Source organism: Vigna unguiculata, chromosome 1, assembly GCF_004118075.2.
Source record: "Vigna unguiculata cultivar IT97K-499-35 chromosome 1, ASM411807v1, whole genome shotgun sequence".
Classification (NCBI taxonomy): Eukaryota; Viridiplantae; Streptophyta; class Magnoliopsida; order Fabales; family Fabaceae; genus Vigna; species Vigna unguiculata.
This window is the reverse complement of record NC_040279.1, coordinates 33,845,008-33,870,544: the sequence shown is the minus strand read 5'-3', so window position 1 is coordinate 33,870,544 and position 25,537 is coordinate 33,845,008. Positions and strand designations below refer to the sequence as shown.

The window sequence follows — 25,537 nt, the reverse complement described above, 5'->3', positions numbered from 1 at the left end:
GGTGATTATGTATTTATACAGGCCCCTCTTTTGCTTGGCCCAGCTCAGGTCCGTCCACTTGGGAATATGTTTGGGTTATTTGTTTTGCACCCTCATAATTTCCATATGCACCATTCTAAATTTGAAATTTTCAAATTTTCCATTGTGGTATTAATTAAATTGCAGTATAGGGCATTCGTTGTGATGGCATTGTGTTGTTGTGGCTGCTTTAGGTGTTCGTATACACTTTCTTGGTTGTGGTGTCTTTGGTGATGTTGTTCGAAGTGGATTTTGTATACATAATTATATATATATATATATATATATATATATATATATATATAATTATAACACAATGAATGATGTTTCTAATAATAAAAAAAATATAAAAAAAGTAAAAAATGAGTGAAGATAAATCATTTAGATTAAAAGAAATACATATAATGTAAAAAAAAAATACTTTTAGCACAATATTATTTGATTTAAATTTTTTTATTGATATATTACTATGATTATTTATTATTTATAATTATTGCTATTATTTTATTTATTATTTGTATATTACTGTCAATATTTTATTTATTGTTTATTAAACCCCATTTAAAAACTTTGCTCTATACGTTAAAATACTAACCTCTACTTTAAAATTCCAATTCCTGATTTAACATATTAAACCATACTTTAAAATTTTACTCCATAGTTAAAATACTTAAACCTACTTTAAAGTTTTCATTCTTAATGTGATATACAAAACACTAATTTAAAATTTTAATCCATGATATTAAACCCTTCTTTAAGATCTAAATCCTTAATTTAAAATATTAAACCCTACTTTCAAATTTTATACCGTAGTTTAACATTATATAAAATAACATTGAAGTTTTAAATATCAGACCATATTTTCATATATTAAATAATACTCACAGCATATATTCACGGAGAGAAAAAGTTTGGTATAACTCATTATGTGGGGTGACTTAATTGATTAGGATTAAATGTCAGTGATTGTTGATATTAAACACAACCAACATGATTGTGTTAAATTTGGAGAGTTTATCGTCAAATTTAATGTGATTAGCATAGAAAAAATGTTTTTTTTTATCATTAAAAAGAAGAAGCTAACGTTGTTATTAAAAAAAAAACTAAAAAATGAAACAAATGGAAATAAAATGCGTGTTGAAATTTGTTAGGTGTCAAAATAATAATACACCAATGATACGAGAATGTGGAGCCCATAAACTATTTATACAAATTAAAACCATATCAATCCTTGTAACCCTTTCTCTAACAAAGTACATCGCTCAAAACAAACACAACGTTAAACAATGGAAATATAATCACTGCAACATGTGCACATTCGTATCTTTTTGGTTTTGGTAGCATTTCTAACACCCATTCTCCTGGTGATGATGGTTTTGTTGCATTTACAAGCTTCGCAATGAGAATGCATTGGTGCTGTTCAGCAAAACTTCAGTCTTCCATCCAAATTTGATCACTGTAGTAGGAGATGTTACTATTCAAAGGGAAATATGGAAAACAAAAGGAAAGCTACAAAACATCAGAGGAAAAAACACGCACTGTTCAATTAACGTTTGTTGAGCTGTTTGACATGATACATCGTTTGTCTATTTCTTGACATCAATTCCTGCCGTAATTCCGTGTTGCCATCGTGTGATGAAATGGCATTCCTCTGTACAAAACAATGAAAATGAACTTCTATAATCTAACATTCAATAACACACTTTTAACTGTGTTGTGAAAGGACCTTGCATTAACTTCATACATGACTGAGATTCATTAAATTAGCACAAATAGTGCAGATAGATATACATGACTGAGATTTATTTGAATTTGAAACTTACAACGGACACAAAATCAGGACCAGACAAGTTGAGAGTGAGATTTTTCATCAGCAACAAAACCTGCAGAGCACCAAATTTGTAAGCCAATTCTTAGTCACAGAGAAAAACAACAATGCCCTTCTATATCACAACTAAAAGAGATAATGAAAAGCAACCAGTGCATTATTTATCCATGCGAATATATTTAAAGTTTCACGTTCTCCGGATATAAGAAAATTTCATAATATATAAGTCGGTTATTTTGTAAAATTGAGTTAAGTTTAAAGTCCAATAACATAAATGTGAATGCAGCTCTACCTTGTGACAATTAACATGTATGGTTCATGCAAAGCTCAAGGACAGGTAACTCTCATAATGTTAACAGAACTTTTTACATGCCTTGTAATGTTAACGAAGATTACCGATTATGCAGGAAACAAAGTTCTTCTTAGTCAGGAAAATATGTTTATTCTACTCACAGTTTCAAAATTTATAGGATCCATTTCCTTGAGCTTCTGGACATGGCCTTTTGTGTCTGGATCAAAAATACTTCCAATGAAGCTATAAACTTCAGCAAAATCTGGTAAACCTGCGAAATTTGGCCAAAATGAGAATCACCACCAGCTATTAATTTCACTATGCAAGCATATTGTACATGATGAACAAATATCAACGGATGTAAGATCATTACCATGAAGCACCTGAGTCTGTTTCCCTTGTTTTGGCATTTCAGTAGCAGACAACTTTCTAGTAGAGTTCCCAACATTGCTAACACAGCTGTTGCCAATTATTGTCACCCCCTTTGATCCAATATCAGCTGAATCAGTGACGTCATAAAACATAAACAAGTGGTGGAAAGTTCCATTTAGCACATCCATTGCAGATACTCTTCATCTCAAACAAAACAATTGAACCAAAAATATGAAAGAATAAAAGGAAACACGCGTGCCTTCATCTCCATGAAAATTGGTGAGTTCATCCTGATGGGGCAGTGATCTGCTGGATCCAGAATTCATGGGCAAGAAATTTTCATCCCACGTGGAAGAAACATATGCCAGGGAAGCTGGAAATGGCACCAAAACTGCCAAACCCAGAAAGCAGCATGTCAGGAATGTGCATGTTGTACTTTTAAAGAACAGAACATCATAGTATGAAATAGAAACAAACCATTTTTTGATGCCTTTTGTGGGTAAGGATGAGCAGCTTTACGCTTAGGACGAGGAGGAGGAACATGTGCTACTGTCCCGTTCTTCTGAACCTTCAGAAAGTACTTCTGGGCATGACTTCTAATCTGAAGAAAACTCATGGTGAGATAGCAGAATACACAAATCATGATAACATAGCTGAAGAACTGCTTCCTAACCTGAATAACTGTCTTTGAACCAACAAAATCCTCAATTTTCTTCCAATCTCTGTCAAATCTGAACACCCAAAAATATATATAACAAAATAAAAAAAGGTCAGTAATTCAATAGCAGATTGTGTTTGATACTTCTCTCAAAAACCGGAAAAGAACAGAACTTTGATAACTCAATCTGGAGTACTGATAAGGGAATAATTTGTGAAGTAAAGCAGCATTATGGTTAAGTTAAGAATAAAGAATAAGAACTCACAGTTGAAGAGCTTCAAGAAACTTGTCATGCTCCTCCTCAGACCAGCTTTCCCTAGACTTGGTGATAGTATAAGGCTTTCTAACCTTCTTGCCAGAGCCACTAGATGGAGTTGAGGGCGCCATTGCCATTGGTTGAAAACTTCAACTGTTACTATAGTCAGTGTGACAAATTAAATATAACAAAAGAGAGAGATAGTATCATACTTCATTTCACTAAACGTTGTTTTGCCTATGTAGTGATTGTTACCAAACAACCAATGAATGCATGTTTATTTAAACTTTATGCTTGAAATATCCAATCCTTTTCGGTGTTAGATAACGTGGTATATAGCTATAACAGAGTATGAAAGTACCCAACTTTATGAACTAATTTAGATTGAAGTCTAATTTCTAAGAAGAGAAAGAGAGAAGGATTGTGTGGTTAAGTGAGGTGCGTAGTTGTAAATGTTAGGTCAGTACCACCAAACCAAACTTCCTTCACGTCCATTTCATCCTCTCATGTTATGGGCATACCCGAAAAGCAAAATTGCTACTTTAGTTGTTCCACTTGTGCAAATGGAATAAACAAATTGCAATTTGCAAGACATTTTAAGAGCTGATCACGAAACAAGAACAGAAACAGCTTTGTGGTATAAGTTAAAATGTTTTGAATACGCATTTTCCCAAGTGTGTCACAAGTGTGAAAGGCAAAAATGACGATATGAAAGAGGGTTATATGGTGTGGAATAGTTTGGCGGCGTAAATAGATTGTGGGTAGTACATTAGATAGATAAAGAATGAAGATTAAAGAGAAGATTGGTATAAAGAAAGAAGTTGAAGGGACATGATGAGAGGGGGCAATGTTTTTGTGAACATGAGGAAATGACAGTGAAAGAAAAGGAGCAGTGTGTCACACCGCGACCCTTAACCACAGGACCTCATACAAATCATGTTCCATTGCTGCTTCTCTTTTAATTCGGTACAAGGCGCGTAAAAACCTATTATTCTTTTCATTTGCTACACGTGAGATCCGAACTAAATCGTGACGAGACGAGAAATTAAAAATAAAATTTGAAAAAAATAAGTTTGGGATCGCGACTATAATTATGGGGGAAATTAATCAACAAAAATAAGACAATGTCGTATGTTAACAAATCAGTTTTGGACCCAAAAGTTGATTATGTACGGAGAAGATATTAACATCTCACGAACGATGCCTTTAATTGCGTAATTCTCTTTAAAAAAACTATTTAAAAAATGATTTGAATTTTTGATATTTTTCAAAACTCATTTTATTTAAATTTTTCATATTTTAAATTATTTTAAAATTGATGTCACGTGATGCGAGTGTTTGGACAAACTTTAATAAATTTTTTTATTATCTTTTATTTTTTTCATTTTTTTAATCGTTTATAAATTTTTAATATTTTTTTAAAATCATTTAAAAATTAAAAATTTCTAAATAGATGGAAGTGCCATATACATGTAAGTATAAATTTTATATCTAAATAAACTAATACTTCTTCGGGAAAAGTAATATTCATTCAATTAAAATCAAATTATATAATTGAAATTAAAAATATATACGACCGAAACTAGAGCATGCATCATGAATTTGGGAGAGGAAAATTACAAATTGAAATCATAAAAAAATAGAATTTACAGATGAAGGTTGACTTTAAGGTGGAGGTTGAGGGGCAAAAAAGGAAGAACAATTGTGAGGAGGTGATGAATTTGGAGATCCAAATGAAAGGATAAGAAACAGGTGATGATCTTTTTCCTGGCTTCCACCTAAACAATTTTGGAATTCAAATTCAAATTCAATTGCATGCAAATGGATGTTTATTCACATATTTCATCACCACCTTTCATATCGCATCGTTTCTCTTCTTCACGATACCAACCTTTCAAGCTTCTCTGTTCCAAGGAATCTCAATCGAAAGACGATAAGGGTATGCAGTTACTGTTCTACAATCACCATTTTTCCATTTTTTCCCTAATTACAGTGATGATGAGCATGTATGATAGTATTTTGCTTGGTAGTGATATTTTCAGAGCAAAATAGGAACAGAGAATGGTGTGAAAGGGGGAGTTGTAAGACAATTTGAATTTGAATGTATGATTTTTTTTAATCTGAATCTAAAATATCTCATCCTTTTTTGTTGATCGAGTAACACGAAGAGTATTTTAGATCAAAATTACTAACATAAAAGTGACGATATTTTAGTTTTAGGTTAAAAACATTCACACATTACCTAAAAGAACAATAGCTAAATTTTGTCTTATCAGTTTTTGTACAAACAAAATGATCTGGAGTTCAATCCTTGTAGTTTTCTTTTCTCTAATAATTATCAACTATTTAGTACAATGAGAATTTGTGTTCAAATATAGTTTTGCTCTGCATTACAAAGAAAGGAAATAGGATGAATGAAGTAGAAGATAATTTTCTTCAAATGACATGCAGAAGGTTAAAGAAAATACAGAGAAAATTACCAGAATCATTTGTTTCCCAGACACTATAATCAAACTTTTACTCTTCAACTTGTTTGTTTCCAGAAGTATTGAATCCATTAAACAAAGTGCAGAAGTCACTGCAAGCTATTATAATTGTTGGTTATGGTTAAATGTGTCAGGTGATAAATCTTCAACAGATTGGGACAAGGCATGGTCAAAATTGAAGAAGCAAGGGGGCAAAAAACCCTTCTCCAAATTTTCAGATAAGTATGTGAGTTGGAATCCAAGGCGTTCAGAATTCCCTCTTTCTGAGGAGGTTGATCCTATTAAGAGAACAGAGAGATCAAACCTCATGTTCTGGAATAGTCCCACTTTCACTCTTGGGGGTGCAATTATTATTGTCACATTTCTTTTATTGTACACCATTCTTGCACCAATACCAATCAAGTGATCTCTTTCAAAGCAATGTAATTGTAGAAATGAAGTTTTATTTCACAGAAAATGTAAATCCTTTTCCATTGAAGTTGATGCTTCTCCCTTTCCTTCTCTAGTGTTGCTGCTTCAATCACTTGAAACAATTTTCTTCCTCCACTTGTCATTGGTTTTTCATTGTTAATCTATTTTCAGATGGGTTTTCTACATGCGGATGTGAGATATGGATATGGAACAAAATGATCTCATTATGTGCTTGCTTTAACCATTTTTTTTCCATGGAAAAATTCTTGTAAGTGAAGACAAGATAAATGTTGAATTTGGATGGAATAGTAAATGACAATTAGTGGATTGTGTTTAGGTTATGTAGTTGGTTATAGGGTAATCAATTATGAACTAGATAACCACTTGTTTGCTATCTATCAAGTCCTAGATCTAGTTCAAAGAGATGATGGTCCAGGGTTAAAAAAATATAGGTGTTAGTATTTTTTATTTTTATTTTTATAATTTTGTTGTTGTTTATAAATGAACTAAATTTATTGTCTCATTTCATATGTTTTTTTTATCAAATTAAAATGTCATGTGTAATTATAATGTAATACTCTTTTGATTAGTATATGTATATTAAATGAATTAATTTCTAGTTCGTATTAATATGTAACAGAACTATTGTAATAGATTAAAAGTGTTTTGCTAACAAGAAAAGGTAACCAAAACACAAATCAAATTACAAAGAGATTAAATCTGTAAGTTAATATATTTATAAATAAAAATAAAAAATAGATGTAAGTTTAATATGAAATATATTTTGTAAATGATAAACGACGCGAGTGAAACTAAAGTAGTTTTTGGGTGTAAATATCTAAGTTAAATTAAATTATAATAATATATTTAACATATTAAATTTAACCAAAAAGTAAAAAAAATTATAATAACTGACGATTTATAAAGAAAACCAAACTTATATAAATCAAGTGAAAAAAAAAGTTCTTAAAACACAGTAATTGTTGTGATAAAAAATCTTTATTATATGTGGGTGTCGCGTTGAAAGTTTTAAAACCAAATTTGATCCTGAAATTTTGTCAAACAAAAGTTTAATTTTCTTTCAGGGTACCTAACCTTATATATATATATATATATATATATATATATATATATATATATATATATATATATATATATATATTGGTTATGAAAATATTTTAGGCTGGAACATAAATTGAAGGATAAAGATAACATTAGATTATTATCCATACTTTAAAGTTTTATTAAAATTATATTATTCTGTTAATGTAATAAATCAATTATATTATGCAATACATATTTAAAGTGAGAATTAACTAAAATCATCTCAAAAACAATACTAAGTGTATGTTTGAATTTCAGTTGAAATATTTAAATTAATTTTTAATTTCTACTTAACAGTCTCAATATATTTGACATTTTTCAAATCTAGTTACAGATGAAAATTCACCTCAAATTTTAATTACTTAAAAGACACTATCAATTTTCTTTTTCAATTTCAGTTAAATTACATTAATTTAATTGTCTATCTGAAATTGGCGCACATGCTAATTTTTGAAGATAAATGTGGAATACCATATACATTATTTATTATTAATTAAAATTTATTAAAAATAATACAGTTTTGTAAGTTTTGTTATGTTACTTGTCTCACTTGAATTTATCATTTTAAATAAATTGTAACAAATAAAAAATCTGGCTGTCCAGAAAAAACCAAATAATAAAATCTGCATTTAGAAGATACTTGTCATTAATGTCCATCAGGTAGATGCTTGCTAGATATTTTCTACAGAAAAGTGATGAATATGGGGTGCGTGAAGGGAAAGGAAAGGGAATTTGTGGGTACGATAATGTTGAAAAAACATGCTCCTTTAAAATTCAATCCAATCCAAATTCCAAAACCCATATAAACCCTTCCATCACAGTTCCCTCAACAAACCAAACGGTTGGCCACGAATCACAACATCATCACCAATAATGAGGGATTTCGTGATCCTTGGATCCTCTGTCACAACCCCTTTTCCTTCTTCTTCTTCTGCAGCACCCTATCGCTTCCCCATTAAACACTCTCTTCCAAAGCTCGCTCCTTTTTCTTCCTCTTGGAACATTTCATGCGCCCTCCAAGCACCCCTCTCTCTCAGCGCCGATTCCAAGCTCGTTGAGGAATTTGAAGTGTTTGATGAGGATGCCATTGATTCTGGGGTCGATGCTGAGGTTCTGGCCAAGATGGTTCTGTTGGGAATTCGAGGGAACAAGGTTAGGAGTGTTGTTCACACTCTCAACAGAGTGCAGGATCGCGCAGTTTCTCTAGCTTCTCATCTTAATGCCTCTTCCATCGATGCCATTGCGAAGGAGTGTTGCCGTTTGGTCACGTGCGGCCAAATTGAGGAGGCTGTCGAACTAATGGAGATTCTCACACGTAATTATTTTTGGCTCCATTTTCTTTTTATTTTGCTTCCTTTTCCAAGTAGTGTAGATCCACCTCACAATCTTATTTTATATAATCTATCTTTAATATACACATACAAATTTTCGTTCATGATAAATTTGCCCACTTTTAGATAATCACCCTAAAGTAGTTAACATAAGTAATTTGAGACTTGTGTGCTTTAACTAAGGATTGAGGTTTGATCATTGGCTTCTGAATGGAGTTGTCTCTATTTTGGTTATATATAAAAAGTAATAATTTTCCTGAAATCATAATTAGCAAAATTTTTTATTAGTTGTGTAATTTATTTCTGAATTCTTACATTGCACGAAAATAAAAATCTCCTTATACACACATATATATAGTTATTATAAGAAATGTGGTATATTTATTTATTTTTAAATCAATTTAATGTGAATTCAAGATCAACAAACATTTTTTATTTAATAGTTGTAATAAAATGTTAATATATTCTTACTAGGAACTAACTCTAGTGGGTGTTTACTTTTTTTGGATGTACAACTCTAGCATTTATACTGTGCATTCATTGAGTAATGAAACATTATCTATGAACGCTATTAGACACTTAGAGAGATAGAAATAGAAGGGAGAGAAATGTAGATATGATACGTGATTTGATGTAACTAAAAGAGATACAGAAAATTAGGATCAATTAAGTGTATATTCTGAACATATGTTATAGTATTAGTACTACTATTACCACCACCAGAAGTAATGATTGATATTTTTGTGACTTGTGATGAATAAAATTCATTAATTTCTTCTTTCAGGTTTCAAGATATCAATAAGGGGACTTGTTCAGCCGTCTGACGTAATTAAACGCTGTGTTCTTAGTCGGAACCCGATTTTAGCTGTTAGGTATGATTTATGTTGTTGTAAAAGACAGAGAGTTTCAATTTCTAGAGCATTTTGATTCCATTTGAATGTGTTGTCTTTGATTTTTAATATATGTTCTGTATATACTTTTGTGAAGTTAATTTTTAGTTTATATCGTGTAAACTAGTGACGTCAGTATATGTTGATATATGTTACTTTCCTATGATAAGAATGATATTACCACGTCTTTCAGGTATGCATGTCTTCTTCCCCATGCACAGATATTGTTCTGCAATATTATATCAGAATTTGGCAAAAGGAGGGATTTGATTTCTGCTTTGAAAACATATGAGCTATCGAAGAAACACGTGGATATTCCCAATATGTACATATACCGGGCAATAATTGATGCTTGTGGTCTATGTCGTGATTACATGAAATCTAGGTACATATATGAGGTATTTTCTATGGCAGTTTACATTGACTCACTTCAACTTGTCTTAAAGAATTCTAAGATTTATGAGTTCTGCATTACTTACAAGTTACAACCTCCATGGTTATGTGCTCTTTTGCTCTTGCTCTTGTTAAATGTAGAGCTATGCTATTAGTGGTTATGATCACTACATTGGATTAATTGACATTTTAAATTAAAAGGTTTTCAAGAATTAATTGGTTACCACAGATAAATACTAAATCTTTTAGCACAAATGTGTTACAAAATAAGGATTATTTTAATACAAGTTTTTGTAATATTTATTCACTTCTCCAGTGTGTATTGTAGCGGACACTTACACAATTTCTGGTGCAGGATTTGCTTAATCAGAAGATCACCCCAAATATATACGTTTTCAACAGCCTCATGAATGTGAATGCTCATGATCTTAGCTACACATTAAATCTATATCAAAATATGCAGGTAACCTTTGTTCCCTTCGAATATAGTTGTCATATGCACATATACACACATGTGAACACACAGAAGAAAAAGGCAGCATTCCAGAACAGAGATATGCATTCATGCATATATTATTTTTAATGAAAACTTCACTTGTCTTTACAATTCTTGTTTTCTCACGATAACTTTTTATGTGTTGGACAACATCGAATGAGTTATGTCTATATTATTTTCATTTGATATCCCTTAAAAGTGAGAAAAAAAACCCTAATTAGATTTCTTCTGCATAACTTGATATATTAATTGACAGCATATGCTTTTATTGTCATGCCAAGAGTTGGCAGGAGCATTAAAGTTTTTCTTCATCTGAGCAAATACTGCATATTGGCTAAATTCCTTCTACAAATCCAGAATCTTGGTTTAAAACCAGATATGACATCTTATAACATCCTACTGAAAGCATGCTGTGTTGCTGGAAGAGTTGATCTGGCTCAAGACATCTATAGGGAACTTAAGCATTTGGAATCAGTGGGACAGCTAAAATTAGATGTCTTTACCTACAGCACAATTATAAAGGTATATTATTGTAGACTCAACTCAACATCATCACAATTTCATTGATATTGCATGGAATCTACAACCTTCTTCAGTGAACAACTAAGTAACAAAAAATAGTACATTTGACATCTCCTGACACCAATTTCAGGTCTTTGCAGATGCGAGGTTATGGCAAATGGCTCTAACAATCAAGCAAGACATGCTTTCTGCTGGTGTTTCTCTTAATATTGTCGCATGGTCATCATTAATCAATGCCTGTGCACATACAGGGCTTGTAGAGCAGGCAATTCAGTTATTTGAAGAAATGATTTTGGCTGGCTGTGAGCCTAATACTCAGTGTTTCAACATCATTTTAAATGCCTGTGTTGAAGCTTGCCAATATGACAGGGCTTTTCGCTTTTTTCATTCTTGGAAGGGAAAAAAGATGTTAGGGTCATTTGGTGAAGGCCGCAACAACAATATAGGACAGGAACTTGTGCATAATGTTACTACTATGCCAAGTGGCATTTCTAATTCACACATCTTGAGTATTGCTGAGAGGTTCCCTTTCACACCAACTACAACAACATACAATATTTTACTGAAGGCCTGTGGTACTGATTATTACCATGCAAAAGCATTAATCAAAGAGATGGAAACAGTAGGTCTTTCCCCTAATCAAATTAGCTGGTCAATTTTGATAGATATCTGTGGAGCATCAGCAAACGTGGAGGGTGCCATTGAGGTAAAACTATAATTAATCTAAAGTATTATATATTTGCATCTATTTTGCATAATTTTTTAGGAAACCTTTTTAGTCAAATTGTATCAGGATTGATGTTTTGGTAACACTGCCACAGGGAATACCATTTTTTTTCTTATTATATTTGTAATTTTTATGGATCACTTGCACTAAAAGAACAGCTGCAAAGTATTTGTTAATCTTAATATGATCGATTAGTGCAATTTGTTAGCTTGATAAATCAGCTTAGCAAAGAGATTATGTACTTAAAAAATCTACTGAGGCATAGAATAGAGCAGGTAGTAGAAAAACTCTTCTCCAAAATGTTGAAAAGTAAAATATTTACAAGGCAAAATTAGAGCGGCAAGATAGACGATAGAGGAAATTCAAAGTTGTCATGTTTCAATTATAGCCATGGAAAGTGATTATGTGGCCTTGGACAATTACCATGAAATCATATTCCAGCTGACCTCCCCTAGTGAGATAAAGCTTTGTTGTCGATGTTGTTATTTCATGAAGTCGTAATGTCATATTCCATAAAATTCATACTTCAAAATAATTACTGCGAAATAATAGTCTGCCTGAATATTGATGTGCAGAGAGAACATATTGTTGTTCTTAGCTTATTCTTATCATGGTCATGCATTTAGTTCTCTGATGAGATGACCATGTTTCCCATGCAGATTTTGAAGAACATGGCTGACGCTGGAATTAAACCTGATGTTATTGCATATACGACAGCCATTAAGGTCCGAAACTATTCTGTCAAAACGAGCACATTTTATTTTATGAAATTACCTGTACACTTCAAGGGACGTTTTTCACCATCTTAAAATTATAAGTCTTTGACACAAGGGAATTTTGCCTTCTGGTTCACAGGTTTGTGTTGAAAGTAAGAATTTTATGCAAGCATTAGCATTATATGAAGAAATGAAAAGCTACCAGATACGACCAAATTTGGTGAGTGCCCAGTGACTGTAGTTGTTATATTCACAAAATGTTAAATTTAGGTAGCCCTATCCATGAACTCAATGCAACTTGGATACATAAAAGCCTACTAAAATATAAGTAGAATGGTTGAAATATCCACTCACGAAAAAAGGAAATGACAGACAATGTATAATACCGTAAATTTCTGAAAATAATGGAAATGAAAACTTTCTTGTGATCTAGGGAAAAATTAACATAGTATGCTTCATCTTTATCATCTTATCTATATTGATTTTTTTAATTATCTCTCAGATAACATACAACACACTTCTGAAGGCACGCAGTAAATATGGCTCCTTACATGAGGTGCAACAATGCCTGACTATATACCTGGACATGCGAAAGGCAGGGTATGTTATCATTACTCACGTCACACAATTTATCCTTTGTAAGTTATGTGTAGTGTGTCCATGTACACCTTCTTTGTTCCATTTTAAATCATATGTTCATAACTTTTTTAACACATTTGGATGTTTCTGGGATCACTTCTTAATGGTTTCAAATTTCAAGTATAATTCTGAAATACCTATGCCCATTAATGTTTATATGTTATTTCAAGCTCTATATGCACTTAATTGCATACATAAAGTAGTCTACTGCAGATGCTACATTCATAATGTTAACTTTGGTATGGTTGATCCTATTCAATATTGTTTCTTTTCTATTATCAGTTGTTGTTTCTCCCATAGTGAATTGGTGGTAAAAGTTTGTTTTGAGAAGTTCAGATCCAAATCAATTATATATATATAGCAAACTAGAGCTTATAAAGGCTCGGGAAACCCCCACCTGGGCCATCTTCGCCTGTCCAAAAGCCTGTCTGGCCTCACAACTTTCCCAATTCAATATAAAAAATGGTCCTACAAGCTTCATGCTTTAGGTGTCCAAATATTATGCATAAGAAAGGTGTTTAGATCCTACATCGACTGTAAATATTATCAAAGCCTTATAAAAACGTGGACAATCTTCATCTCATAAACTAGTTTTTGGTATTGAGTTTGGCGTGACCCAAATTCAAGAAAAGATGATATGCGTTACCTATACCATGATCTTCTTTAGTGTCCTTGAATTTAAATGAAATAGGAATCCCTCATTGTCCAAGGAAAAAGAGGGAATTCTGATTCTAATTCTTTACTTCCATTGTCCTCCTGGTACACAATATAACGAGTTCCCAAACATTGTAACACAGAAAGGATTGAACAGAAGGATGTGATCCATTGTACTTTTAAGGGAATGACCAGAATATCCTCTGACACCAGTATCGCTTCAGTTTCAAACTAAATAACTTATGTATTGCAGGTATAAACCCAATGACTGCTATCTGGAAGAATTGATTGAGGAATGGTGTGAGGGAGTGATACAAGATAACAGAGAGATGCAAGGAGAATTTTCTTTCAGCAATACATCTGAATTAGAGAGATCCCAAAGTCTACTTCTTGAAAAAATTGCTGCTCACCTGCTAAAGAGGGTAGCTGACATCCTATCAATTGACGTTCAAGGTCTCACAAAGGTACCTATAAATTCCTCAGTTAATATTTGTCATGAAACTGTCTCAACTCTAGCATGGTTTAAAGACATGTGTTTGTAGAAATGCTAGCAATACTATCTTTTCAACATGCTCTTAAGTATTGTGTGAATTTCATGAGTCCCACTAAATTGTGATTGGAACTCATGAGTCATGATTTAGTGAGCCTTACATGAATTTCAGTCAATAATAGAATGCAGGTTTAATTATTCATTTAGTTTTTATTGTTATAAGATTTTATTTTTATCTTTGTGCTTAAAAATTATCCATTTTAATCCCATCAAATACTATTTTAATCCGTATACATATAATTTTTAATCTCTTTTAGTTCCCACTGTTTAAATTCATAGCGACTAAAAGAGAATAAAAAAAGTATGCATGCAGACTAAATGACTGATTTTTATGTGTAGGGACTAAAGGTAAAGTTTGTTCAACTATAAGGACCAAATGAATAATTTTACCTAGAATGTATTGCCAGCGTTTCTTTTTTTGTTAAATCCAGATTGCAGCATTGCATTTATTCGTTGTTTCTTGAGTTTCTGTTACTACTCTCAAATTTATAAAATAAGCAATATTTTGTTAGTTACATTTGACTTGGAAAATTCTTAAAAGTATCTTTGTAATGAAACCAACGTTGTCAACAGGTTGAAGCTCGTTTGGTTGTTCTTGCAGTTCTTCGGATGATCAAAGAGAATTACAGTTTAGGTATGAATGTGAAATTTTAGCCATATAATGCTACAATGCCATGTTACATTGTCTTTGTCCACATAAGTATTCATCTTCACATAAACTTTGAAAGGAAGTGGGTGGAAACACCCAAAAAAAAACATGTATCTAAATATAACTTATAGTTGACATTTGTGGATGCAGGACATTCAATAAATGACGATATCTTGATCGTCATAGGAGCTACTAAAGTAGACGAAAATCCAAATAAACGCATATTAGAAGTGCAAGATGCAATAATAAAACTTCTTAGAAATGAATTGGGGCTGGAAGTTTTTTCTGCCAGAACCAGATTAGCACTAAGTGACACACCAAAGTTAAAGCACCCCAACTTTGCAAATCTCAAAATAGGAGCCCTACCAGGAGAGGATGCATTACCCACATTAACGGGGTTTCAGACCAGGAGACCTGCAATTCTAGTGAGGTTGAAGGTCACCAGAAAATCATTATACAGTTGGTTGCATAGGAAGTAAGCATTGAATAGCTTCATTACAACTTATAAGAATTTTGTACAAATATTAGGTAAGATGTTACATTTTCCCCCTCCCAACTCTGTATATATTGTATCTGGTTATAGCTTCCCATGTATCTGTAATCAAAATAGCTGTAAAATAATGAATGATACCTACTTCCGTGGAATCAAATCCTGTAATTAGCTATTCTCAATGTTTCTGTCCAGTTATACCTGTCATCCTAAGTTGCCATACTGGTTTTTCAATCCAGGATCACAAGTTTAAGAGAAACTCAAGGAATTAAAGAAAAAGAAATATTTCTAGAATGTGTTAAAATTAGAACCGGCTCCCCCGTTTCTTTGAACACAATTATAAATAAAGGTCAAACAAACAAATCTAATTTAAAAAGCGGAAGTTGGAAAGTGATTAGGAAGTATGCTTTAGAAGTCCAGCACATTCCATCGCAAACTGGAAAATGAATATAAAGTGCTCAATGAACATATTCCTCCATTCCATCAGTAGAAAGAACGGAATAGAAGGATCCACCTTGTGAAATGGAAGGAAAATTATTATATACAAGTTTTTGAAATAATCGACAGAATCTTCAGTTAAACAGCCCATATAAATAGGTTCCAAAATGTGAGTTTTCTTTGGATAAATTGCGTGTATTAACGTTAGTTTTTTTACCAAAACTCAAGAAAGGCCACTCAGCATAAGAAGCAGTTTACATAATATGATGTACGATGCCGTATGTATGATACGATTAACACTTCAGGAAGCAAGATACATAAAGCAGAGAAAGAGAGTCTCATTCTCTTTCTTTCTTCACGACGAGCAACATGCTTTTAATATATCTTCAATTTCTGGGTCATCCCCTGCTTCTTTGTCCTGCTCACATGAACATATTCCACACAATGATATAAGAAACATGTTTATATGCCATGAACATAAATGACGCTAATTGCTATTAAGCTAACAAGTATCAAGGAATATCATACCTTGTGAAGGTATGAGATGTTATTTCTACCCGGGCCTGCAACTATAATTCCTCCTTGTTTCCTGCCACAATGTCAAATATAGAGGAAATGTTAAGAGAATTCAGCTATGCACCAAAGGGAAAACATGGAAAAATGATTTAGAATCTGTTAGAAAAACTAGAAAATATACCTCATAATATATCTATTGTATTTCAGAATGTCTTGGAAGATGTAGTAAGATTAATTTAACAAGGGAGAGTATAGAACCATTACAACAATGGCAATTCGATATATCATAAAACACGAATTTAGATTCTCTATTGGATTTTATGTGTTATTTTTCTGATATACCTTCAAAATACACTAATAAACACTAATTTTGAAATTTTAAATTATATTAAAAATAATTTTAATGTATCAACATTAATGTACTTTTAATCTTCGATAAAAAACAACACAAAAAAATCCAACATAAAATCTGGAGTCATCATAACACACCACATGAACTATATAGACTAGTCAAATCTGGAAAAAACAGCACAAGATAATTTATTTGCATACCAGCCTCCTCTGGTAACAGTGTCCTTTTCAAATGAAAGCTTCCAATCTTGTCGATAACCTTCCATATATAGCTGTATTATCTTAAGACCTGCCTGCAGTGTAACAGCTGAAATTGACATGAAATATTCTTTGTGCAGTTAACAAAAGTCTGAATAGATAAACATATACCATTCAGTCACTGGTGCTTTATGCATTATTTTTAATGAAAGATCTGGAGGCGTGTGACTTACATTGGGGTAAATGTTGTTAAAACTCCAGAAACAAATTGTAAGGCCTCATATGAAGAGTGTGTGGGATCTGCATAGATTTCTGCAAGAGGTAACAGAGTCATGTCAAAGTGCTGATATAAGATGTATAAATTACGAAACCTATAACAAGCATAAGGTTATCAGCAAAGCACCTCCTGGAAATTTTGATTGCTCAGCAAAGGATTTGGCCTGTACCAACATATGGTATTAGCAACACATTCCAGAACATTCAGATGATAAGAGAAGGAAGAAATTAATACTTCGGAGCCTTGCACTATATCTAGTGAACATTAGTGGTTCCACTTAAAATACAAACCACACTCCAATTGAAGAAGGTTTTTTGACTATAAATTGAAGCTTGAGAAAACAATGTCCTAAGCGGACTTAAGCTTAATTAACCTTGCCAATAAAATGATGGATACAGTAAAAGAAAATACAGCATCCAAAGAAGAAAATAAAATCTAACCCAACAGACCTGATAAAAATGTACAGACATTCACCATAATTTCTTCTGATATACCTGATCAATGCTCCCAGGTCCAATCAACACAAGTGCCACTCCAGATGCATCCATTATATCCTGTTGGCAGAACATTTCATATCCATGTTAGTAGAGATGAAAATCTTGGTGAAATAGAAATGTTTCAATGTTATCACTAAACATTTATCATTGAAATGTGATTCCTCAAGCCAAAACTTTTCATTGCAAACTATCTTTTAGAAAAATGACTCATGCTTTGGCCTTCCATCTCATGGTAAGGATATCTTCAGTCAGAACTAGTGAAGCAGAATATAGATTACACCAAAAGGAAGCTATCCAAAGTCCAAACATGCGTCACATGAAAGGGAACAAAAACCATGAATCATGTTTGAATCAGCATGTTGCAATAGAGATGGATATCTAGTGCATACCATAAACTCAAAAACAAAGAACCAAAATAAACTTTTAATACTAGGTTCTAAAAGCAACCTCCTAACTTCTGACAGTAATCAAACGAGTCTTCAGTTAAAGTGGAAGAAGCTTATTAGAACATAAAACAATTGACAAAAGAACAGGAGAAAAGAGAAATAAAATAGCAGAAAACTATACCTTCTTTGATGCAAGATAATCAGCTCTTTTGCGGCACAACACGCACCTGTAAATTTACAGATAAAAAGGAGCACAAGTTATTGTTCAGCAACTGATAATCAGGAGTTACCACATATAATAACTTGTGTTGTAAATATGATAAAAATCACCCAAAGTGGCGTGCAAATGCCACAACAGCTTTCCTATCTTTCCACAAGTCAGAAATTGGAATCCCGTTTCCTTTCAAATCAAACACTTTCACCGAATCCAGAGAACTCGTGGCATCGTCACTCAACACGGGAGACTCTACTCCTGTTCTCATACACCCATTGAAACAATTAACCTTCAATAGTTTGAGTGAGATACATGCATATTTATTTTACAATTTACACTGTCAACTAATTAGAATTTATCATAGTGCATTCTAATTAAATTAATCCTCATATTGGTCGATGTATACATCTTCAGCAGTTTTAGTGCAATCAAAATTGGCAAGTGGCCACTTCAGAACGGGAAAATGTACGATTTTTTTAGATGCTATTTCAGAAACTTATCTTTTTCTTTACTTCACAAAGGGAAAAGAGTAAAGATTGAGACAGAACTTGCCTGCAGAGCCAGAAGCAAAGGGTGTAGTCGTTGCATGATTTTGAGTTGTTAAGAGTTTGGGAAGATTCTTTGAATATATTGGAAGATTTTGGTGTAGTGAAAGGGTGGGATGTTGATGCAAGCAACAGAGACTTGTGGTTCTGTTAAGGTGAAGAGAATTTGACACAAGAGTTGCAGAAAGAGAGCATGCCATGGAACACTGTCTCAGGAAGCAGAACAACAATCGAAGACTTTTCCTTCTTTCTATTTGTCCCTCATTGCATAGCAAGATGAAAATAACTTGTTGGTTCAATTGAGAGGAACAACTAACGTGGCATGTTCTGTGGCTCAATTAAACATATGGACACAAATAATTTTTCCACCGAAGTAACGTCTAATAATGTAAAAGATGCCTAGTGTTGCAACTAAAACCGCAAAATTAATACTATTAATAATTTTCTCTGTTTACAATTATTTATATTTGCCATATCAGAAGTTATAAATTAGATTTAATTAAGTTTTAAACTTTTAAAAAATATCAACTTTCAATTGAATTTTTAATAATTTTTTATAATATATTGAATAACGTAATTATTATGTTGTTATGTTAATTATTACTACATGTAATTTTATTATTTAATTATTTTAAAATTTTATACTTAATAATTTTATAAATATGACAATACGACGTAACAAACGATATAAATAATGTTAATGACATAATATAACGATAAAATAATATAATAATATACCGATACTATATGATGATATAACAATATAATAATATAACGATATAAAGATAACATAATATTATTGTATATTATATATTTTTATTATATAAAATTGTTGTTCTCCATTTTGTTATTATTGTAAATTAACATTGATCAATAAATTATATTATTTATTAGTATCAATTATATTATATGTTATGGATAATACATATTGGGTTTTTGATGAATGGTATGTGGTCCGTGATGAGTTGGATTGTTCAATGAACAGTCTGTGATGGACTTAAATATTCAGTAACTTGTTGAGATATTCATGGTCTCTGCAGGTAAGGATATAAAACTGACAAACTGACACCCACTGCTAGAAAGGGAGCACTATCGTCTCCCACGCACTCTCACCACTTCCAAGACAGATGGATCCTTCATTGAGTCTGGGTGCTCTACAGTTGAAAGATCAGGTATTAAACTTTCATCTACTTCCCATTGATTACGCTCTCGCATTATGTTCTTTGAATATTAGGAACTACTCAATTCAGTCACGATTCATTGCTCTGTTATGATTAATCTTTTTTTATCATAATACAACGATATAATGATATGACAACAAGACGATATGGTGAGTGGCGATATGGCGATATGACGATATGGCGATATGACTATATGGCGATATGACGATATGGCGATATGGCAATATGGCAATATGACGATATGGTGATATGACGATATGACGATATAGCGATATGGCGATATGATGATATGACGATATGGCGATATGGCGATATGGCGATATGACGATATGATGATATGACAATATGACGATATGACAATATGGCGATATGACAATATGGCGATATGACGATATGGCGATATGGCGATATGACAATATGACGATATGGCGATATGGCGATATGGCAATATAACGATATGACGATATGATGATATAGCGATATGACGATATGGCGATATGGCGATATAACGATATGACAATATGACGATATGACGATATAGCGATATGACGATATGACGATATCGCAATATGACGATATGACGATATCGCAATATGACGATATGACGATATGGCGTTATGACGATATGACGATATGACGATATGACGATATGGCGATATGGCGATATGATGATATGACGATATGGCGATATGACGATATGACGATATGACGATATAGCGATATGATGATATGGCGATATGGCGATATGGCGATATGACGATATGATGATATGACAATATGGCGATATGACGATATGACAATATGACGATATGACGATATCACGATATCAACCATTTAATTACATGATTAAGATGATATACAAAGTTAACCATTAGTATTCAATTTAAAAATGATAAAATCATAATTCATAAATTATAAAATCAAATTTATTAAATTATAAAGTTTTAAAATTAAAAAAATACATGTAATAACAATTCAACAATGTGACATGACAAAATAATAACAATGTCAACAACTTAACAACAACATGATTAAAATAAAGTTTAGAATTTAGGATTTAGGGTTTAGAATTTAGTATCTAGGGTTAACAACAATAACAGAAACCATTTGTATTCCATTTGAAAATTAAAATTTATTAAATAATCAATAAACAATACAAATATATTAGGGACTAATTTTCAAATTTAAGGGTTTCACTTATTAAAACTAATTAGTTGTGCACTAATTAATTACCTGTATATTGGATACAGAAATAAAGACTCTCACTTTGTCTAATACGAAATTCACAATTTTAATATATTTTGTACTTCTCTTAAGTAGTTATCCAATTAGTTACTTGCATAAGAAAAATAGATATATTGTATAATGATTAATAGTGTAAAAAATATAATTTTCAAAAGATTAAAAGATTAAAGGTTAATTTTGTTTATCCACGTGTCCATTTCAGATAAATAAATAGGACAAACCATTTAGATTCCAGTAACAGTATATGTAATATTTTGTTTTTCTAAAAATATAAATTTTCATTATTTTTAAGGAGAAATTATTATGTATCCAACATTTTTTTATTGTAAAAAAATATTCACAATTAATATCTATCGTATAAAACTAAATAATTCAATCAATAATAATTCCCCCCATAAAAATTCTAATAGTTTATCCTATCACGAAGAGAAAGCACAATGATATTGTGATGTATTAAGAATGATTAACATTAACTAAATGATGAATAACAAAATCAAAACAATTGTCTGCTAACGGTAATGCTTAAGAAACAATCAACAATAGTAATAAAAAAATTAAAGCAAATAGTCAATATAGTCCTAAATTTATATTCTAGCATACTGTTTACTAAATTAAAAATTTATATGAATTCTTAGAAAAGTGTACAATTCTATTATATTTATAAAAATATTTTTATTTTAATTGTTAAATATATTATTAATGTTGTTATCAATTAAGTCTTCGGATTAGGAATTAAAATAGAAATAAAAAAATAAAACTCAAATTAAAAGCTTTAATAGTTTTATTTTTCTGGTTTAAAAAACTTGATAATGTAACGCAGTTTCAGGAACTAAATTCACCATTACCTGAAAAAACACGTTTTACCCAAAATTTAAAAAGAAAATAAGAGTTATTTAAGAAAAAGAAAGATACAAACACTTGGAAAAAAAGAAAAGAAAGAAAATAAAAAGAAAAGAAAAAAAGAGATTTATTTAAGAAGGATGCAGTGCTAGTGCGCCTCAGCGTTGTAAGGATACCACCTCCGCGTTCTCTTGCCTCTAGCTGCGTTTCCAATGGCGGCCATAACCCGCCTCGTAAAGCGCACCCCGTACTTTCCTTGCGCGGCGCGTAGATTTCTATCTCACGCGCCGCCGCACAAGGAGAGGAATGTCCAGTGGGTGTTCCTGGGGTGTCCCGGCGTGGGAAAAGGCACATACGCCAGCCGGCTTTGCAACCTCCTTGGCGTTCCTCACATCGCCACCGGAGATCTCGTCCGTAGCGAGCTTGCCTCCAACGGCCCACTTTCTTCCCAGGTCTCAACCTCTCTCTGGGGATTTCAAAACCCTTTTATCGATTTCGTTGACTTTGAATTTCTGACGTTGATGTGTTATGCCACGCGTTGTGAAACCTAAATCTAATGCGTTCCTGTGAAATGATCTTAAGAATCTATGTTTTGTTAGTTACAATCACAGTAGTGATGTCATTGCTGATTAAAAAACAGTGGTTATGTCATTATGCGACCCTGTGGTACTAGGTTGTTCATTCTGGCATTAACGAACTTTGGAATTCGGTGCACTCAATTGGCTGAATTGAGATCCGAAGGTTGTGGTTCGTCCCCTTTCAGTGATGTTGTTTTTGAGAAACAAATGGTTATGATAGTGCAAACTCAGGGATATTAAATTGATTTGAATCTCTGATTTGAAAGTCACGCTTGGAGTGGATCTGAATTATTTTTTCGAACTTGCAACTGAATACTTTTGGCATATTTTTGTTGTTGGCTAACTTTATTTTGAAATCTGTGCCGCGATCTATGAAATTTATTGATTTTCAGTTCTTTAAATAGTTTCTTTTGTTAGTTTCTTGCATTCGCCTCTTTGACAGTGGCGAAAGATTATTATGTTGTTGGGGTTGGATATATGCTATTTATTTACTAGGTTATAAGTAAAGTCTGCCTTCTTTGTCTTCTGAATCCGTGAAATTGAGTCTTGGTTTCTTCTCGCTTTTATTTTCCATGTTTTTAAGCATACAAGTATGAGCTTTGTTTACTATTATTGATCTCTTTTTTTGAGGTTTTTATTATACATATCTGTGGTGGTTTTGATTTCAATGTTTCATATGGTGTGCCCTATTTTTTATCTGTTTATTGGAAGCTGTTGGGTATAAATTGAAGATAACATGGTTTGAACTTCTAAGTAGCCTAGTTTTTGACCAAATAAATTGTAAGAGGGTATTATATTTATTTTTGATCTACCAAGCCATCTATTTTACTTTCTGATTTTCTACTTTTGGTCTTTTTACAGCTATCAGAAATTGTTAATCAAGGTAAATTGGTGTCCGATGAAATCATCATGAATTTATTGTCGAAAAGGCTGGCTGATGGGGAAGCAAAAGGTGAATCGGGATTTATTCTTGATGGGTTTCCACGAACAATTAAGCAAGCAGTGAGTATTGATACAATCATTGTGGCAGAACAAACAATGGCTATATTTTCTGTCCTTCCCATACTTTGTTAACAACAGCAATGCAATAAAAATGTGCTTAACATGTGTGTGAACAGGAAATATTGGAAGGGGTAACTGACATTGACTTAGTAGTCAATCTGAAGATCCAAGAAGAAGCATTGCTTGCAAAATGCCTAGGTAGAAGAATTTGCAATCAGTGTGGAGGAAATTTTAATGTTGCTTCCATCAGCCTCAAGGGTGAGAATGGACGCCCAGGAATGGTCATGGCTCCACTTCTTCCTCCTGCACATTGTATGTCAAAGCTTGTTACACGTTCAGATGATACTGAAGAAGTGGTCAAAGAGAGGCTTCGAATATACAGTGAAAAGGTATTTGTGTTATTATTTCGTTAAATTTTCCCATTCATTTGTATTAATTTTATAACTATCATGCTTGCAGAGTCAGCCTGTGGAGGAATTTTACCGTAGCAGAGGAAAACTGTTGGAGTTTGATTTGCCAGGAGGGATCCCAGAATCTTGGCCTAAGTTGCTACAAGCTCTTAATCTTTATGATTATGAGGAGAAGCAATCCGTTGCTGCATAAGATATAAAATCATACCACACAAATGAGTATTTCATTCTTTGCATGCATGTATGTATTGCATGCTTGAAAATTTTTGCAGATATAGAACCAAAAAGGGTGGACTTCTCTATTGGTATTATTTGGATAAATAATGATATCATGAAATGTTCGAATCTGATATTAACCTCTTCCCGGTAGGGATTTCACTATTCTAATTCAGCTAATAATGACAATGGTTTCTATGCTTTTTAATGATGTCAGCAACAGTTAATTTTGTAGGGAATTGCTGACTGGTTAGGATTTAGCAATAAGCTTCAGTAAGTTTGGCACATAATTACTGTGTTGTAACTGAAATATGAAATACGAATGAACTAATGCTGTTGTACTAATTTCTTCTTTGCCTCCCGATTTCTCAATTCCCACTCATGACTCCTCTTGGTTGACTCTGTTTTGGATGTATATTATGGTGATTCAAATCATAGGAGTTCTCTTTTTGTGTTAACAGGAATTTACATTTCACATATCTGATAGTGTTTGGATGAAAGCTTTGTTTTTCATCAATATTATCTAATTGGTATATAGGTTTGTAGAAATACTCAATGATTCTGTCATAGTCCTCTTGGTACATCGCAGCTGGCCGAGCTGGTCGCCGTAGTGTTTGCGAGCCAGTAAGTTTAATCAGCTGCTAAATTAAGAGAGGGCACGGTACCAGCTCTTCACTGCTCAAGTTTTTGTGGTGCAAGATAGATCGTGCCCTGCATTTTATCCCAACAATCAAGACTTCCTCTTTTGTTCCACCTTTTACTTTTGGACAAAACATAATTTGCATTTTATCATGTGCTTTTGGTGATGTTTTTCGAACATAACTATTGTTTGAAATTCCAATTATAGTTTTCATCTAAGGTCTGAGTTAGTTATTTAAGTGAGATTTTAATTTTGATAACTGATAACCCTGTTGAAGTTTCCACTAGACACTTACGTTTGATCGTATGAAGTTCCGAGACAACTGAATATTAGTTGTAAAAGATTTTGTTAAATGATATGTACACAAACGATAATGTTTCTGTACTCAGATTTATACATATAACTAATGGCAAATCATCATGGAAGACATTTATATTAGCAATAGTAAGTCACTGGTTCAACACGGTTAAGCGTGTGTTTGGTTTAGCTTTAGAAAATTGATTACAGATGAATCAATTCTT

General features: G+C 32.5%; 5 protein-coding genes across 6 annotated transcripts; 3 read left to right on the top strand and 2 right to left on the bottom strand.

Moving 5' to 3' along the window:
- Window positions 1-1,129: 1,129 nt before the first annotated feature.
- On the bottom strand, window positions 1,130-3,864 carry LOC114179670 (protein REVEILLE 8-like). Of its 2 annotated transcripts, XM_028066093.1 has the most exons (10): window positions 3,637-3,864; window positions 3,434-3,532; window positions 3,184-3,241; window positions 2,988-3,111; window positions 2,770-2,901; window positions 2,512-2,637; window positions 2,300-2,409; window positions 1,842-1,901; window positions 1,558-1,669; window positions 1,130-1,474 (listed from the first exon to the last, which is right to left on the bottom strand). In XM_028066093.1, the coding sequence occupies exons 1-9, from the start codon at window positions 3,639-3,641 to the stop codon at window positions 1,565-1,567; spliced, it is 819 nt and encodes a 272-aa protein (XP_027921894.1). In that variant the 5' UTR covers window positions 3,642-3,864; the 3' UTR covers window positions 1,130-1,474; window positions 1,558-1,564. The 2 variants fall into 2 exon arrangements, with proteins under 2 accessions (XP_027921894.1, XP_027921888.1); XM_028066087.1 differs by having other exon boundaries at window positions 3,434-3,864.
- A 1,225-nt stretch (window positions 3,865-5,089) lies between these two features.
- LOC114177694 lies at window positions 5,090-6,506 on the top strand. The gene is made up of 2 exons (XM_028063160.1): window positions 5,090-5,363; window positions 6,045-6,506. The coding sequence occupies exons 1-2, from the start codon at window positions 5,240-5,242 to the stop codon at window positions 6,314-6,316; spliced, it is 396 nt and encodes a 131-aa protein (XP_027918961.1). The 5' UTR covers window positions 5,090-5,239; the 3' UTR covers window positions 6,317-6,506.
- A 1,792-nt stretch (window positions 6,507-8,298) lies between these two features.
- Window positions 8,299-15,664, top strand: LOC114183402 (pentatricopeptide repeat-containing protein At5g02830, chloroplastic). Its single transcript, XM_028070419.1, has 12 exons — window positions 8,299-8,740; window positions 9,541-9,628; window positions 9,840-10,044; window positions 10,395-10,502; window positions 10,893-11,057; window positions 11,188-11,763; window positions 12,444-12,509; window positions 12,640-12,720; window positions 13,003-13,100; window positions 14,047-14,257; window positions 14,917-14,977; window positions 15,143-15,664. Exons 1-12 carry the CDS (start codon window positions 8,299-8,301, stop codon window positions 15,469-15,471), a joined length of 2,430 nt encoding a protein of 809 aa, XP_027926220.1. The 3' UTR covers window positions 15,472-15,664.
- Window positions 15,665-15,997: 333 nt separating this feature from the next.
- On the bottom strand, window positions 15,998-19,243 carry LOC114183414 (thioredoxin-like protein AAED1, chloroplastic). Its single transcript, XM_028070429.1, is given in 9 exon segments — window positions 15,998-16,338; window positions 16,449-16,509; window positions 16,989-17,080; window positions 17,215-17,297; window positions 17,389-17,425; window positions 17,757-17,816; window positions 18,327-18,372; window positions 18,476-18,617; window positions 18,912-19,243. Coding segments are annotated over 9 exon segments (777 nt in total). The 5' UTR covers window positions 19,105-19,243; the 3' UTR covers window positions 15,998-16,275.
- A 3,069-nt stretch (window positions 19,244-22,312) lies between these two features.
- On the top strand, window positions 22,313-24,721 carry LOC114179005 (adenylate kinase 1, chloroplastic-like). Its single transcript, XM_028065223.1, has 4 exons — window positions 22,313-22,622; window positions 23,610-23,750; window positions 23,867-24,139; window positions 24,210-24,721. Exons 1-4 carry the CDS (start codon window positions 22,383-22,385, stop codon window positions 24,351-24,353), a joined length of 798 nt encoding a protein of 265 aa, XP_027921024.1. The 5' UTR covers window positions 22,313-22,382; the 3' UTR covers window positions 24,354-24,721.
- Window positions 24,722-25,537: the final 816 nt, after the last annotated feature.